This window comes from Phaethon lepturus, unplaced genomic scaffold (assembly GCF_000687285.1).
Source record: "Phaethon lepturus isolate BGI_N335 unplaced genomic scaffold, ASM68728v1 scaffold11953, whole genome shotgun sequence".
Taxonomy (NCBI): Eukaryota; Metazoa; Chordata; class Aves; order Phaethontiformes; family Phaethontidae; genus Phaethon; species Phaethon lepturus.
In genome coordinates this window covers 24,946-42,409 of record NW_010528410.1, presented here as the reverse complement: position 1 = coordinate 42,409, position 17,464 = coordinate 24,946, and the positions used below count along the sequence as shown (strand labels likewise).

Below are 17,464 nucleotides of genomic sequence, written 5' to 3'. Positions count from 1 at the left end.
AAAGCTGTCCTGACCCGAACGTACCAGTTTAGGTGGCAGTAAATGCCCTAGCTAGAGCCCACACTTCCTTACATGTGGTGAGTTAGCACCAGAGAGCACAGATGATCTACTTTTCTGACTTGGTACTGATCACGCAATGTATTGCTTTCATCTAAAACAGTTCCATGCTATTTCTGAACTTTTATATGATCGATCTTGTTTTGTTTAGATTGGCAGATATAAAGCCCCTTTCCACCAGCTAAGAATATCGTATGGTACCAATAAAGGGAAGAATTACACTGAAGAGGAGGATCGCTTTCTAATCTGTATGCTTCACAAGCTAGGATTTGATAAAGAAAATGTCTATGATGAATTAAGACAGTGCATCCGAAACTCCCCGCAATTCAGATTTGACTGGTTTCTCAAGTCCAGAACTGCAATGGTATGTACTGCTCTGCTTTGCTTTTTGTTCGTGAATGCCCATGGCACCACACCAGGCTAATGTAATTAATAGCTAATTAAATATAGGAATACTGCAGTATGTGCGTCTGTACAGCACACAATTTTTATAGACTTCCCTCTACAACTGTAGAGGATGGCAAATGCAGTAAACCAAAAAGTCCAAGGTACCATTTTTCAAAATCAACATGAATTTGATTTAAATATGTTTATAAAAAGCAAACATCTGTGATCAAATCTATTCCTGTGAAGCCAGCCAGCAACTATAAAAAATACATTTCATTCCTTTTTCGCTCTGCCAAGATACAGCAAAAAGCTTACCTACTTACAGGCATTCCTAATATGATTTTTATGTTAAGTGGCTGCCTAATATAGTGAGTATCTTGTGTGATTTAGGAGCTGCAAAGGAGATGCAATACTTTAATCACCCTAATTGAAAGGGAAAACATGGAACTGGAAGAAAAGGAAAAGGCAGAAAAGAAGAAACGTGGACCAAAACCATCTTCGGTAAGATTTGAAAAGGCATTTCTGTGGAAGAACTCATGTGAAGACAGGGTGCTTTTCTAGCTGTCAAGGAAGAGCAATATCTAAAGTTAAAGTTCTCTATAAACAACAAGAAACCTTCTAGGGCAAGGTTAAGGGCTGCATAAAGTTCATGCTGTCATTCCACTAGTACAGCTGTGCATATCTACAGGAAAATAAGTTTAGGTTCTAACGTGTAGCTCACACGCTTTGGGTCACCGAGTTGGTACCCTAAATAGGTGGTTTACCCTGATAAAATAAACCAGAGATTTGGCCTTTTGATTACTTCATACCCCTAAAGAAATGGCACGTTTACCCCTGAGGGATACAGAGGTGATGCAAACCACTCGTTGCACCCTGACAATGCTACAGGTCCGTTCACGAGTGTTCCCAGGTAGACTCTGCCATCGCTGTCCTTGTATGGGGGGCAGGCCATGAAATGGGCTTCTAGAGCTCAATTTGAGAAGACAGCCCGTAATATGCTTGACTACTCTCCTCGCTGACTACGCAGGCCTGTGTCGTAAAGGAAATACCAGCTCTACCCATTTTCTTGCCAGGATGTGGTGTTCAAGTTGTTGCCTAGAACTAGGGTTGTACCAAAACCTTTTAGAAGCACAACTTACATTGCAGAATTGCAGAAATCGGTAAAGAGTTTCTTGGACTATTCAAGTGCACAGAATATTTAAACAGGTAGTTAGAAATACCATTTCATAAATAGGAAGCTTTGTCAGATTCTTACTTGGTTCTATAGACTTTTCGGTAAAGAGTTTCTTGGACTATTCAAGTGCACAGAATATTTAAACAGGTAGTTAGAAATACCATTTCATAAATAGGAAGCTTTGTAAGGTTCTATAGACTTTTTACCTCTACGAAATCGTACTCTTCCGGAATTGGAAGAATCCAAAACGACAACTATCCTGTTTGCCCTGTGACAACGTTTGCAATTTATCCCATTTTCACGCTGCCAGGGTGTAAATCGTCTCCATCTGCTTGGGCTTGAAATGCTGTGCTTGCTTACAAGCTTCTTGTATCATGCTAACTTACTTATTAAAAAACTTACCTTACAGGCACAGAAACGCAAAATGGATGGTACTCCTGATGGCCGTGGAAGAAAAAAGAAGCTAAAGCTGTGAACGCAGAATTTTTGTAATCACTAAATTTAAAAAGTAGTTCTTTAATTTACGGGTCTTCATAAGATGTACTGTATAATGCTCAACTATTATGTCATTAAAGGACATCGGGTTCATCTGTTTACTGAACTAGAAACATAGTACTTAGTTTCACTTTTTTAAATGCAACAGCTGTGCTGAATTTTTTTTACCATTAACACTTGAAGTAATAAATAGGCTTCATTTATTAATAAGGCTGCACGTGACTCTTTTCATTACAGTTTCTACTGGAATACCTCTATGTATTTAGCCATCCCCCAATTTTTTCCCTCTTAAGGTATCGTGAACACTTTTTCCATTGCGACCACTAAAACAATTTAGTTGCATTTTCTTGTTACAAGCCACCTGCAGTGAAACCCCGATTCAGTGGCTCTGACCTTACCTTTATTGAGCTTACTTCTACTGCACAAATACACTCTGTTCTTTGACATCAGTGGAAAGGCCAGGTATTTACCTCAAGAACTAATGATTGACAGCCATACAGATCAGAACAAAAGGATAACGTTTTCCTGCTTAAAACATGTGCCGGAAGAAAGGTAAGCCAGTCAGTTGTGCTGAGATTTGTACTCAATTAGAATGGCCTAAGAATGGCAGAATTGGTTTTATTTGCAAACAGCAACACGTCGGAACAGAAAGCGTAACACGGTACGTAAAACCAGCCCCCTTCTCTCAAACAGCCATGGTGAATGCAGAGGCCTGATGACTGGGAAGAACTGGTGCTGCTTCTGGGGGTAACTGTCCATCAGTTCACGCCGTTCACGCTGTTCCTACGCCGTCCTCTCCTTTTTGTGTATTTGGCATATAATGACAGATGAAATCAGGTGTTTCTCAAGGCCGTTATGTAGCATGATTTTGTCATTTTCTGGGGAAAAAAAACCTCAAGAAAACAGAACAAATGCTCAGTTTGCATTGAGTAATCTTTGCTCACTTTTGGCCCTTTTAAGAACACGTATCAAACAGAGAGAAATGCATTTCCTAGGAAAAAACATCTTTTTGGAACTCAAGCAAAACAAGACTTGAGAAAAAGCTGAGCATCCACATACGTGCGTTTTCCGTACAGCAGTACAGTTCTCACTAGTACATTAAATGACTTTGTATTTGCAGGTGACCAACACGCAGGCACTAGCTGAAAACAGGTTGAGTAACCATACTTTGCTGTACGTACCAAGTTCTTTGTGAAGAGCAGAGTTAACATACGAGTTGTAATTATCCTGGCAGCCCTAGAAGAAATACGTCGTAACTGCTTACACTTAGCATACCCTAAACAGAAATGCTGCAGTGCTGAAGCCAGCCTTTAAAAGCATCCCTTTTCACAAAACAACAACCAAACACAACCAATTACGCACAACAAGCCACAGTTGCTTGTTTACAACTAGCCTAAAGGAAAACCTTTAGAGGAGGTGTTTTTTTTTTAGCAGAAGGGAAAGATGTACTAAATGCTGAGCAGCACTTCATTTGTGCTAATGATTCTCAAGTGCCAGTATGCAGAAAGCAAACATGATGAACTAAACCTTCATCTCCCAAAGGGCAGCCCCTACGAGTTACAGAAAATCCATTTTCTTTCAAGTAGAAGTAAAAAAAGCAAAGTATTTGCTCTAGATGATACAAGTGTGTTCCCCCAGTGCCAAATGGCAAAATAAGCTACCTTGTAACATCCCTATCAAGCACGGGAAGATAGGCGATTGCTGTACAATATGGGAAAGTGGTCACTAGTAGTGCTCTGAAGTACTAGAGCCTGGCTTAAGCGTGGTTGAAAGCACTTAATGCCAGCACCTAAGCATTAACATACTATTTTTCTAGTGTGGCTTTACAGTATAGTTCTCAATTCTCATTGACCACAGGTAAAGCTCTCCTTACGGTTAGTTGCAACTGCAGCCTTACCTGTGCGAGGCTCCCGCTGCTGTCCGTATGTCTGAGGTCCTCGAGACAAAACTGTTGGTATCACTCATTTAAAAGAACACTTACCATCTACTACTCCGCTTCCATTCTAATACTACTCCCTCCTTCCTTCCCCAGCAGTAATTATTAAAAAAATAACTCCAAACCAGTTATATGAAAGCTAGATACTGTACATGTGATCACAACCAGCATCCTTCTAAGCAACCAACCTTTCATGGTGGATATAAGGCACGTTTGAGCTGCATATATTCAAAACATTAAAGAAAAACTATTAAAAAAAGGGAAGAAAAGCATCCACTCCCATTTATGGAGCACTAATTTGACTTCTAGGAATAAGTTACTCCCACATGAACCTAGTACGCCAACACCATCAGAAATAGCTGCCCATTACAAATAATTAAACCAGCAATCGGCTGTGCAACAGACTCGGCCAAGAGCTAGATCAGAGCATCTGCTTTTCGGTGACATCACACGTTAAAAGGCAAGCACCCAAGCCATTGGCTAGACTTCTGAACTGTCGCTGCCGCCCACGAGGTGTGGTCATCGCGTTGCTGCTGCTGGAGTAGCTGACGGGCGCTTTGCTTTTCCCAGCAGAGGGCTGTTTCCTCTGCTTCAACAAAAACACAGCTACGACCACAGCGCAGATCAGAAACGGCAGTCCTGTCAAGCCTGCAGTAACGGGTGTGATACCGTTTCCACAGTTCCCGCTTGTGATTTCCAGAACTGGCCTGTGATGCGGCACCCCAGCTGGGACCGCGTCTTTCTGGGTGACAACAGCTTTGTCAGAATGGTCAAGTGCAAGATGCTGAATATTCGTGCCTCTGTTTTTATCTGCTCCAATGTCTTGCACGAAGACAGGGGTGTCTGGGCTGGCGCTGCTGCTGCCTTTATAGGCTGCGGTGCTAACTCCTCCTTTAGCAGAGGACAACGCGTGGTTGTAGTGAAGACTTCTTTTGCCGTTGTGCCTGTGTGCATTTTCCTTCGATCGGACAGTGTAAATAGTGTGAATGTACCATTCTCGGCCAGCTGTCGCTTTAAAAGAAAAACAACACACACATAAAACCCCAACAAACCAGAACCACCCCCTCACGCATTTACTATAATCTGGGAAACACCAAGCATCAGATTCATCCAGACAGGTTGGATCATCATGTTGGTTGCATCCCAAGTTTGCTGCCAAACATGCTTCATTAAAGTCAACGGCAGAAATAGGCACTTGGACACAGGATTAATCTTTTCTCAATGCAAACTGCTGAAGTGGGTCAGAAACTATGTTTCAAGAGAGTCTACATCTTTCCAGTGTTAATGCAGAAAGGCTCCTGCATTTACCTAACACAACACTAGTCTTACTTTAGGCAAGAGCAACCTCACTTCAGGAGGCCAAAAAGAGACTTCAGGAATTTGAATTAATCTGCCTTACAGCAGGATGCACAGTTCTCCTCTTTAATTTCATTTTGTATAGAAGCCATTTACCTTTATTTTCTTTTTTCCCAGCTGCAAGACAATCAAGTCTAATCTCCCTGTTTTCTCTCTGTAAAAACGCCCCCATGGTGAGCTAAACCAGCGACCCTGCTCCCAGTCATAGCAAACATGTCTGCAATAACAGCAAGGCTGCAGAAGCGTAGCTCAGCATTACAAAGCAACGCTGTCGTCGTCTCCACACTGTTAAGGAGGGGGAACAAAAGTAAATGCGTTGCTGAAGTCTGTCGCTGACTAACACAGCGCCCATGCTTACCTGCATGCTCTGTTCTCCACCTCAGTTGTCTTCTAGCATGAAAGAATTTCTGCAATGTTTTTATCCGACAGCTTACCTGGAAGAGTGGAGCAGACGACAGGCCGAAGCCACCGGAACCCGGCTGTTTTACTAGAGGAAAAGCATCTGCATGATCAGCCACTAACGTGGCGTGAAACTCCAGGTTTCCAAAGGTTCTTGCTAGCGTCTCAGGTTGAGCTTTATCCTAAAGGAAGTAAGTTCAGTATTTACAGATTCTCGTGAGAATTTTGGGGGTCTAAAAATGCATGCTGCCATAACTCTTCATTTATGTACCAGGATCTTGAATCTGTACAAGAGAGAGGATGAGTCAGCCAGGCATCTGTATTCCCGATTCTCTGGGCTGTGCTTGGGCACGTACCCATCGGCACCGGTGCAAAGGAACACCTTCATGTTGCAGCTGAAGGATTCACCGAGATTCTGAACTGGATCCACCATCACTCGGCCATAGATTTCAGATCCTAGTAAAGCAGATAAACACATTTTTACATTATACCGACCACTTCAAAATTATTAAATCAAGTTATTACCAAACCATTCATTGTTAAAAATTGTCAGGATAGGAATTATCTAGCTTTAAGTGTATTTCCCTCTGCACGTGAGGACAGTATGTTCCCTGGCTGTTACTACTAATTTATCATGGGCTTTAGTCTTATTTTCTGTTACAATTCCTACTGACGTGTGGTTCTTAGAGTGCAGCTCTTCTTAAGCAAGCTGCTCCCTTCTCTTCACTAGAGGGCAACCCATATTCATGTATAAGAAACTACCCAACCTGAGAGCATTATATCAAGCAAAATAAAGTTCTTAAGAGGACCTTTGGGTTTCAGGCTGGTAACTCAAATAAGGGACCAATTAACACCAAAATTATTTCTAGTCCAATACTGCTGTTACCAGGAGTTTCCCCAGAACCTGATAACAGCTCCAGTCAGTGAGTGAGCACAGTGTGTGAGAGCACCGGCCCTGGGCCAGAACTCAAAAAAAATCAAGAATGAGTCCGAGCAGCTTGGCTGAAGCCAGCTGCAGTTACTGTGCATCCAGTCTGCCAGTGAGAACAGCTGCAAGACCACATCAAGGAGCCTCAGGTGTACAAGTATTTGATTCCTGCATTTCTGACCAGAATAACCTAAGCACTGAAATTACTTAGCCCCCTCCAAATGGGGCAAAAAGTTCTAGAATGGGCAGCTTCAAAGCAAAACAGAGTGAGGGCAATACGTGATTATGCAGTAACTGAGCAAGAGTTTTCAGAACCGTGGTTTCAGATATACGCACCTAAATTCTGCATCTACCTTTGGAATGCTTTTCCTCTCAGAGCCGATAAACAGAACCAAAGACTGTTTCAATTACACTAAATCACATCGTATTTTAGTGCTTCTGTATTTTACTTTTCTGTAGTGGAAATACATAGACCACGTAGGGGCTATAAAACTAGTAATATACATATTCAGCTTTTGTTAAAAGCAGTTCTGTTTTAGCTTTCATAACATGCTAAATTTACAATTGACTTTTTACCTTTGGTAAAGGCTACATCAGCTCCTTCTCCAAATCCCATTGATCCCTCAGATATCCAGAGCTCCTTTTTGGACAGCAGAAACATTTGAGTGTTTAGGCTGAACTCTGCTGCCACTGAGTCACTGACCTGTGGGGGAAAGTGAAATTCAATGATAAAAAACGTGCCTTGGTTGTAGCTTTACAATGATCATTGTACACCGTTGCCAGAGTAGCAATGTGCTGATCAAACCTTGCAGCAGTACACAGCATTTATAAGAATCCCACCCGTATAGATACATACGTACATTCATAAACCTCCTGTTGTACTTCTCATCGGGACCCATTAAAATACACAATTGCAGCGGTTTATTTCAACATTGCTGAGAAAAACAGCAAAAGACACGTGTTTCCTCAGATACAGGACAGCAGTGTAGCTTTTCAGTGACACTTGGAAAAGTTAGTGGGAGCACGGGGCTGCGGTGCAAGGGGCCAATACAATTAGAACAGGACCAGAACCTCGCTCAGCACCAACTCGCTTCCCCTACTCCAAACCACCCGCGTGCTCAAACCAACGAGCACAGGATGGGAAACCTCGCCTGCCCCTACTCAGCCCTGGCTGCGCTCTGCACGTTCCACTTGCGACCTAGAAGCCGCCTGCAATTTGCCCGGAAAACTAACCTGGCCAATGGCCCACGCCTGGAGGCGACACGGGAGTTGCCCTGCAAGTAGGTTAACTCCTCTGGGGCGATGGTAGGTCGCTCCTGGTCACCGCCTTTTTGCCTTCCCCACCGCAAACACCTCGTGGCTGCAGAGGCCCAACAGAGCCTGACACATTTGGATGGAGGAAGCTGGCACCAGGCTGCCGGTCGTGCCTGTCCCCCGAATCCGGCACTCTGGAGTGCTGCCAGGTCCACCACATGTGTAATGCCAGGGAAATGGAGAGGGGAACTGAAGGCGAACGGCTCTCCAGCACAGAAATAAGGTAAAGAACTAAACTGGCTCATGCCACTGTTTCACCTTGTTAACCACAACAAACACAGCATTTATGGGTAACAGTCATAAGCGTGTGATTATATAGACAGAAGCGCAAAAGCAACTTAATACACAAATACCACCTCAACTCTACTTATTTCCTTCCTCGTCAAATCATTTTCCTTTTCCTGTGTAGCATGCGTGTCCTGCATTAAAAGGCGGCAGCGTGAAGACTATTGCTGCAGCAGTATCGTTAATTTAAAGTAACAACATTTCAATTCAACACCAGTTGTGTGAGCAAACAAGACTGCGACATGCACGTAATACAGTTGCCTCCACACTCGCCACGCCACAGGATAATGAAGCAGAAAGCTGAAGAGCAGCTCTCATGGTCAAAAGGGCTGAACGGCTCTGACTCACACTGACAAGGCCTCTGAGGTATCCAGGACACTTGGGTGGTGGGGCGGGGATCATTTTTCATGTATTGACTGAGGATGCAGAAGATTTTAAAAGTTTGGTGTGTTCACTGGAAGTTAACAGATCAGATTTAGAGTCCTTGGTCCCCCAAATGCTAAGTCATTCATCAAGCTAACGGCTACGGAAAAGCTGGTCTTTGTAATAGTCCACAATAGTAAGTTACTGCTACTTGGTGCACTGCCTTTTTTTTTTTTTTGCATTAATATATACAGGAAAACTGTCACAAAGCCACACTAACTCTGAATGAAGCGTTTCTCACTGCTTGAGGAAAAGACCCTCTTGATACAATTATATTACATTGAATCTCAGTTTTAAAAATCAACCTCAGGACTACAAGTTACTTTTGAAAACAATCTCACTTAGAACTAAAATTCCTTATCCCTTCAGCCTCCACCTTCCTGAAAAAAACAGCAAAGTATTTGGGAATAGGGTGGATTATGAGGTAAATAAATGGAAAAATAAAATTTTTATTACTGAAAAAAAATATTTTTGTTTGATTTTATCTCATCATGAAAAGGTGAGGTCTAAAGCAATCTACAAGCACTGCAAAACACTTTCTGAAGCCATCAGGAATACTCCATGATTTTCTCTTGACAACTGGTGCTGGATAGCCTATGCCAGAACTTCTCTTTCAGTGGTTACAGAACACCTGCCTTTTCAGCCTAAACTTGCTTTTGGCTGGTTTTGCCCGTGAGGCTTCACAGAAAAACGTGTAAGTCTTCAGTAAAATGGCGTACCTGTTGGAACCTGATGTCCATATCAAATGCAACCGGGTCCCGTGGGCTGCAGAAGACGGGAAGGGCATATTGCTGACCAGGTGCAACAATGCAAGGGATGAATTTCACAGTGTAAGTACCCGAGTAATCTCGTACCTGGGAAAAGATTAGAGAAATGAGCGTTGCTCCCCTCTCTCTGAACAATCACATTGTCCCTGAGGCCAAGCTGAATTCCCAGCAGCACCCCAACGCTTTCACAAACTCAGACGTTGCTGTTGATGATCTGGGTGCTTTAGCTCATGCAGGAAGCGTGTGCACCAACGCTGTCGGAGCGCTTCAGCGGCACAGGCAAGGCACTGACACATGCTGTCTCTCGTCTACTTCTATGTAGAACGAGGACTGATACACAACACCTACTATCAGGCTTTTGAGGGACTGACCTTGCCGCAGCGGTGGTGGGAATCAAACATGTCAACGTCCAAATCTAACATACTAAGCCTCTCTGAAAAGAGAATTATTTTGGACAGATTTTTAGCGAATGCAAATGGCTCCTTTCCTGCCAGCTCAGCAAGAGCCGAGTCACTGGCCTGTGTCCCTCTCACAGGCGCAAGATACTTTTAAGCCAGCCTCTTCTGTGCTATTAGAGGCACAGACTTTGGGGCCACAGTAGTTCCTGAGCTCAGCAGGAGCTAAGCAGCTTTGCCACATGTGGGGGAAAAAAACCCAGCTTCTCAGAACAGCAGCAGCAACTCCTGGATCACAGCTTCCTGGCAATGCCAAGGGAGGTAACATCATGGCAAACTCCCCAAGAGAAGCCACGGCTCCAGCACTGGCCTGCTCGATGAATGGTGCCGGCCAGCGCTGGCGGGAACACAGGTTCAGGCCTCTGGATCCAAGCTCCAGGGACACCAGGGACTTCTGACCGTTCATTGTGTAATGAAAATACGTGACTGCGTCCGAATGAGTTGATGCTTAGTGATCTTACAGTGCTGATGACTGCATGGAAAATACGTTAAAAGCTGACATTCCTTTTGAGTCCCTAAATTCAAGTCTGAATGCAAACTCACAGCAAAGTCGGAGATAAAACTCCACTGCTGCACAGGCTGGTGGAAGGTCGGCTCGCTTCGTAACAGACTGAGTGTAAGTGTGAGGCCAGGGTGGTCAGCAGACATCACCATTGATGCCAGAGATGTTCCTGAAAGAATAAAAGGCATAGTATAATTTGCCATAATTAATACTGACGCCTGGCATAGTCTAAAATCAGCACGCAAAAGCAAATAAGCAACAGAATGAAAAGAAATTAACTTACACCTCAGAAAAGGAAGCGCCACAGTTGCTTATTCCCTTTCTACACCGAGACAGACCCTCTACTGTGATATCTTTCTCCTCTGCCAGGTACACAGCACTACAGATACTCTGGCTAGCACAGGGGGACAGGCTGGGTACGCACCTGGGTGGGACATCACCAGCCGGCCCCGGAAACGAATCTCTGTTCAGAAGTTCACCACTAGTCGCCCTTCGTCATTGATCCACATGCTTGTGGCATAGAGGGAGCCTAGGGAGGAAAAAGCCAATGATTTTACCACGAACATTTCCCAAGTGCATCTTTAAAGGAAGGCTCTTCCTATATTTTCTGCATCTGGAGATCTGAAACACTTTACCTAAACCCTGGTGCTCTTCACAGATATAAAAGCCTGTCACACTGATGGTTTTGAGACAGATCTCCAAACCCACCAACCTCAGAAGAAATGCACTCATTTACACCTGCTAATGGTTCAATACACTAAGGCAGAATTTTTTTCCTCCCTTTTGCTGACATAAGACCAGACTCACCTGAAGTATATCCACATATGCTGATATAACAGAGCACAGGCAGGAGAAAGAAGGGGTCTGGGACTTTTTGTCACACAGACACCAAGGCTTCTCACTCCAGTAAGGTCCCTTTTGCAGGCGCTGCCCCTGCACAGGGCTACGTAAGTGCTTCCATTGCCCTGTAACTGTGTACAAATTCATCGCTGGAGTCTCTCTCTCCATAAGAACGTCTGCTTTGGAGTTGGTCTGTGCACTAATTTATCTCATTTTTTTATAGATTAAAAGCAGCATACGATTTAGGGAAGATTCAAAACATCTGGTTTAGTAACATAAGGCATTAAAAACCAAACATAATTGTCCTTTGGGTGGGTGTTTTAACTGAGAGAGTCAGCATACTGTTACTGCTTTTGAGACTCTCGAGGCTAAAAAGCATTGAGTTATTGACCACACATCTCCCATCATCAGAACGTCGAATAGGATGGAGTTTAGAAATGACAGCATCTGAAACAGCTCACCTTGGAGCTCTGATTCAGGAGGGCTGCCTATCCCATCTTTCCACAGGATAGCCGTGTCGTACACAAAAGGTGAGTCTCAGTTCAGACTGCAAATCAAGGTGTTGCCAGCCACCAACAGCAGCAGGGGAGTGGAAGACATAGGAGACGTAGAGAGGCACCCGCAGAGTTACATACGATTGCACCAGATTTAAGACCTGAAAAACATTGAGGTACCAGGTTACTGCCTGCAACCTGAAAAAAAAGTTACTTTCACCACTAGCCTTGCATTCTCATGAACTGCACTCTTTAAACCTAAGCAACAAGAACTGCACAGAAACATTTTACATCTCTTACTGACATCACTATTATTTCACGTCCTGCAAATCACCTCACTTGATGGTGTCCTCGAATCTTTGCTAGATTAACATAACAAGGTTCATACCTCTCTAAAATAAGGAGCATCTAAGATTGAAGGTGGCCTAAATTAAAATTCCAGATCAGAATCAGCAGATTCCTTAGGCATTCAGAAATCAAACACAAATTTAGAAATTAGTCCTGTAAATAATACCTGCCTTTACAATAGATTGAGCTCTATGGATTATGGCACCCTGAGACACTGCAATTTAAAACTATGGTCTGAGTCAAGAAGATGTCCCTGTCTACCAAGCAACTAACAACAACCAGAATGGGCAGCCAAGCAGATAGTTAGTAAATAAATATTCTTTGCCCACTGAGCATCAGTTGAGAAGGTAACAGTTGAGCACGCACCTACAGAATGGTAAAGTACCAAGCGGCTGGGCCAAGGCTGGTTCAAGGTGGAGGCAGCACAGAGGCTCTACAGCCCCCTGGCCTTTCCTCTAATGTAAGTGCGATTGCTGTGATTTGAGTTATTTTCCAAGTAAATGCAATGTGCTGTCAGACACTGCACAGGGGAGCCACTGTGCCTGCTCTATGATCGATGTTGATGTAATTCATACCAAAGACCGGGAACGATGGCCTGTTTTACTCAGGACAATTACGTGTTTGTTTTTTCCTTATCAACCAAGCTTCGATGTATAAAATCTCACGTACTTGACAGGTCTGCCTGAAGCCCAAACACTGTAAACCTCAATCAGAGCTTCTAATTAAAAAAGTGTTTTGGGTTTTTTTGTTAAAAAGCATTTTTTTATGTAGCCTTAGAACACACTTCCAGGATCAATAACATACTTCACACATATGGTTTACTTCTATAAGGCAATAAAACTGTACCCTCTTCTTCACATATGCTGTTACACAGGCTTTGGATGAAAACACAAACACGTACATAGTTTGGAAAAGCTCTTTGAGTCAAAAAAACTGAGTTTCCAAAATCCAGACTTAGGAGCAACAGCAATACAGTAAGCTGTGCTCAATTACCGGGAAGATGAATCATGTCTGTGTACAGAAATACAGCGCAAAGGAACAAACTTGTACTTCTGAAAACATTTGTGCTAAGGGAACACATATTAAGCTGCCTACATAGTGACTAAATCCTTTCTCATGCAATCCTTAGTAACACTTTCTGTTGGACTTGTGCTTCCAAAGTCTCCTGTTGAGAGAGGAAGGCGCTCCAGTGCCACATACCTGCCCATCCGTGCCAATGGAGGCACTGCAGTCTGTCAGCAGCTCAGACACATCGTAGTAACTGTTAAACTCCCAAAGGCAAGCCTCAAGGTTGAGGTTCTGGTAGAAGCACAAGGTTTTGGCAAACCGCAAAGCACTGCTGTACTGGTAAGGTGACGTTTCTTGAATCACTTTGGGGTTCTTCGTTTCCTCCGTAATAAACCCATGTTTGGTCTGGATCTCATTATAGTCCAGTAGGTTGAGCACGTGTGGTGTCCCACACGAGTGCCATCTGGGCTAAGCGTTAGCTCAAAGTTGGATAAGGGGCATGTGGAGATAACTGGCAGCATTCCTAAAACATAAATGTCACATGACTCATTAACAGCCTGAATGGAAAAGAGCAAATGAAGTATTCATTAATTGCTTGTGAACATATTTTTAGAGCTGCAGTGTGGAAACATAGGAGCTATGTTTCATCCATAGGAAAGATAGGAGCTATGCCCAATACATACATTAACCTTGCAATTGGCAAGTTGTTCATTAAACATGGATTATTCATGGTTCTGCCTCAATGTAGCAAACCACCGTGGAGACAAATCTGTGGGAGAGGAAAATTCCAAAGCAGCGTGTGTTAATTAAGTGGTAACTCTCACCACCTGATGCTTACCATCCATATGGGCCATTGCGACTGTTAGTCAAATCAGATTGGGATGGTCAGGATCTTCTGGACCCGCGTAGCGAATTTCAGCTGAGAAAGGTTCTGCTCCTACTGTTCCTGGGATGCGAGGTTGGCAAAGACCTGAGCAAAGGGGAAAGACAGGTTGTGACATGCCTGCTAAACTGTGTCAAGCAGCGTGGGGATGTCTGTCCATACAGCTCGGTCAGAAAAATGCAGAAACGTTGGCACGCTAATCAGCGAGTTCCTCACAGCTCTGCCCATGCTGCCTGGTCTAACCCCTAGGGCCAAGAGGTCCTTTTCCCGAGAGGCAAGTGCAGAAGTATGGAAACCCTTCAACATCCAGCAGCGGCTGAGGAACCTGACCTCTTCCTGATAACAATTTGTTCTTCCTCCCTAGAAATGGGGAGGTGGCAACTTTACATGAGCATTTACCTTGGCAGCCATGAGGTGAAGGGCAGGGTGGTTCACAACCACACCTGCGCTCTTGCCGCAAAAAACAGGCTGCCTGAAGGGAGCTGCAGACAACAGCTAACTAAAGTACATAGGGGCAGTTTGTGCCATTCTGCAGGGTCCACCACTTAGACTGGAGAGGTATTTCAGGTTCTTTCTTTTCTGTGTATGACTGAGGCAAAGATCACTTCTGATTAAATTACAAAAAGAACTGGTACTTTAGGAGCTTAGTGCTAAATCCACAGAGGAGCTATGGTGCATAATGGCCGCTTTAGACCTATAAATCTAACACTAAGGAGCCTCGGGGAACCTTGAAAACTTCACAGGCTACTGCCCAGCCTCCTAATGATGGAAAGTGCTCTTCAGCCACTAAGCTGCCTAAAACCTCGATGGATTTCAGTTCGGATCACATGCTCAAAATCTCCCCTTCCTTCCCTAACTTGTGATCTTAACAAAAAAATACTGCCTCTGTCCACAAGCCTTGTCTTGTTGACAGGCCACTGCCATTACAGCAGGACCATGACTAACACCCTGGTAACACAAAACTTTTTCAGTTCTTCCCACATTGTTCAATCCTACCCAGGGCTTTTGCACTGCAGCTGGAGGAGATAGAGGTGAAGGACTTCATGTAGCAGGAGGACTGAACTGCACAAAACAGAGAGCTGACAAGCACAGCATGACCCCCTTGTATAGTCAGTGAGCTAGTGCTTCTCTCACCCAGTGAGCATTTAATTATAGACCCTAAATGAAGTATTTTAGTCTAAAGAAACAGAGAATAGTCACCTCCTCGCACCCAACATCTTGGCCCCTTGAATACCGAGATGCAGTAAAGTCAGGTTCCTACTTTAATTTGGGCAGAACAGAACTTTAAAGCAACTCCCAAATAACTGTTCTAGTCAAGAACTGATTGAGCAAAAAGATGCATTTTCCTCATTTGAATTTCTTAGAAAAAGCAACAGATTAGACATCCACATCTATACATAGATATAGCTATGCATCACAGTAAAGAAACGTGAGGGATGCAGGCTAAACCCAGAATTAGGATGTCCCCTTCCCTTCTAAGGCATACCCTAAGTTCTCAGCAGTTACTCATGCAGTGCTACTATACCTGAATTTACACATGGATTTCATGCCCCCACCCTTTTCCAGCACCTGTATTTTAACTGTCTTCAGTCTGCAGGTCTTTAGATAACATCAAATTCAATATATCTACAATCTGCTCTCAGTGTCAGTAGATGTGTTGTTTAAACTAAACACATATGGAAACAAAGGTGTATTTGAAATATGTATGTTGAGAAAAGCAAAGGACCCAAGACTGGGAAAGTCAAATTCTGCTCTACTCACTAGTCAAATTAGGTGTAAAAAAAAAAAATCATTATCACCATACACCCACCATTCTTTTACACGTGACCTATGATGGGCGCAAACTCTTGAAAGACCAGAGCTGATGAGACGATTACAAGATGCTTCTGCCTTTCACTAGCAACAGTCCCATATGTGTATGAAAAAAATTAACTGACACGTGAGCACTAATGCCCTAAAACAAAACAACCCATAGCAGACCACCATCAGCTGCAAACACTACCTCATCATTTCCCAAGAAAGGCTACCCAATTCCCATGATTAACAACTTACCTTCCTCTCTGTTTACTGTACAAATTGGACTTAGCAGCTCCAGACCTGCATCACCATTGGCATTCACAGCTCGAGCTGCACACTGAAGCCTGGAGCCTGCCTGGAAGTATATAGAGTCCAGGGAGATGGATTTGGTGCTGGTAAAAAAGTGTTGGAGTCCGCTTCCCTCATCGGGCTGGTGACACCATCACTCCCACTTGGAACACTGACAAGCCAGTGGTACAGGGTCAGAGTATCATTGATGTTTTCCATGGCGCAGATGGATCCGGTTTTGTTGTAGTCTGAATACTTGGGATTGCATGCCTATGGGTTGGCGTTTACACAAAATAAAGGGGGTTATCTATTCTTACCTACACCTGCTCCAGGCAAGCAAATTGTTAAGCATTATTCTAACAGCACCTTGCTTATTACTAAACCTGTATCAGCAAAGCAAGACCTTTATGCAGGGACACTATTTTCCCCTTAATTGAGGGGATATGAATGAATGCCATGGGGTTTTTAAAATTGAAAACAAGAACAAAAAAACCAAACCCCAGATAGTAGTGAGTTGTTGTTACAATTCATTTGTCACCTCTGACTTTGCTAACTGGACAAACACTTGTGGTAATTCCAAAAACTGAACTCTTACTTGAAAACATCAAAGTCAGTTCTCCTAAATTCAGACACTCTAGCTTGAAAAATCCCAATGTGAAGCCACTCTAATAAATTAGAAACTGTTAGAAACATAACGTGAGTGGCCTGAATTCATACATCCCTGGCAAAGAGCTGCCAAGTTACAACTGCGCCCTCCCTGGCAGTCTGTTGCTGCTCCCACAACAGAATCAAGCAGGAGTGAAGATGCATGTGTGCTTTTTGCTAGTGTAAAATTCAGCCTTTTTTTTTTTTATCTTAAAATCATCCTTGATCAACAGTTTAAAACACCTGACTTTACACAGAAGCAGCAGGCACACAAGTACATAACCCTCTGCCAGCTCAGTCTGGGAGAGCAGCCTCCTGCAGATGGGACAGATGGCTGGTACCAGAGGCTGTTCAGTCAACTTTGGTAAAATCTGCTGCTCATGGCACAGCTCTGCTCACAAAGCTCCAGATTCAAACTGTTTCTAGAAAGCTCTGTATGGCCCAGCCACAGAGTTTTTTTGGGCAGCACTTATCTCCTCTTCACCTTCCTGTCTGCTCAGCTTTATGTTTAGAAATCTCTGTTTTTCTGGCCTTAAGTCATCATGCATCCCAGTCATCTCCTGGAACTGGTTATTAGTTTGACAGCACAGCCCAGTACCAATGACCTATTTAGGCCAGCAAGAAACACTTACTGCAGAAAGAGCTGTTATGGGTTAAGGGTATCAGCGACCCTCTCTTGGAAG

General features: G+C 43.6%; 1 protein-coding gene and 1 pseudogene across 1 annotated transcript; one reads left to right on the top strand and one right to left on the bottom strand.

Moving 5' to 3' along the window:
* Positions 1 to 208: 208 nt before the first annotated feature.
* LOC104618149 (SWI/SNF-related matrix-associated actin-dependent regulator of chromatin subfamily A member 5-like) lies at positions 209 to 2,320 on the top strand (the record flags this gene model as incomplete). Its single annotated transcript, XM_010283671.1, has 3 exons — positions 209 to 421; positions 835 to 945; positions 2,028 to 2,320. Coding segments are annotated over 3 exons (390 nt in total), but the record flags the coding sequence as incomplete, so codon positions are not given.
* Positions 2,321 to 4,470: 2,150 nt separating this feature from the next.
* The window catches only part of LOC104618148, a 37,923-nt pseudogene continuing 24,929 nt past the window's right edge, over positions 4,471 to 17,464 (bottom strand).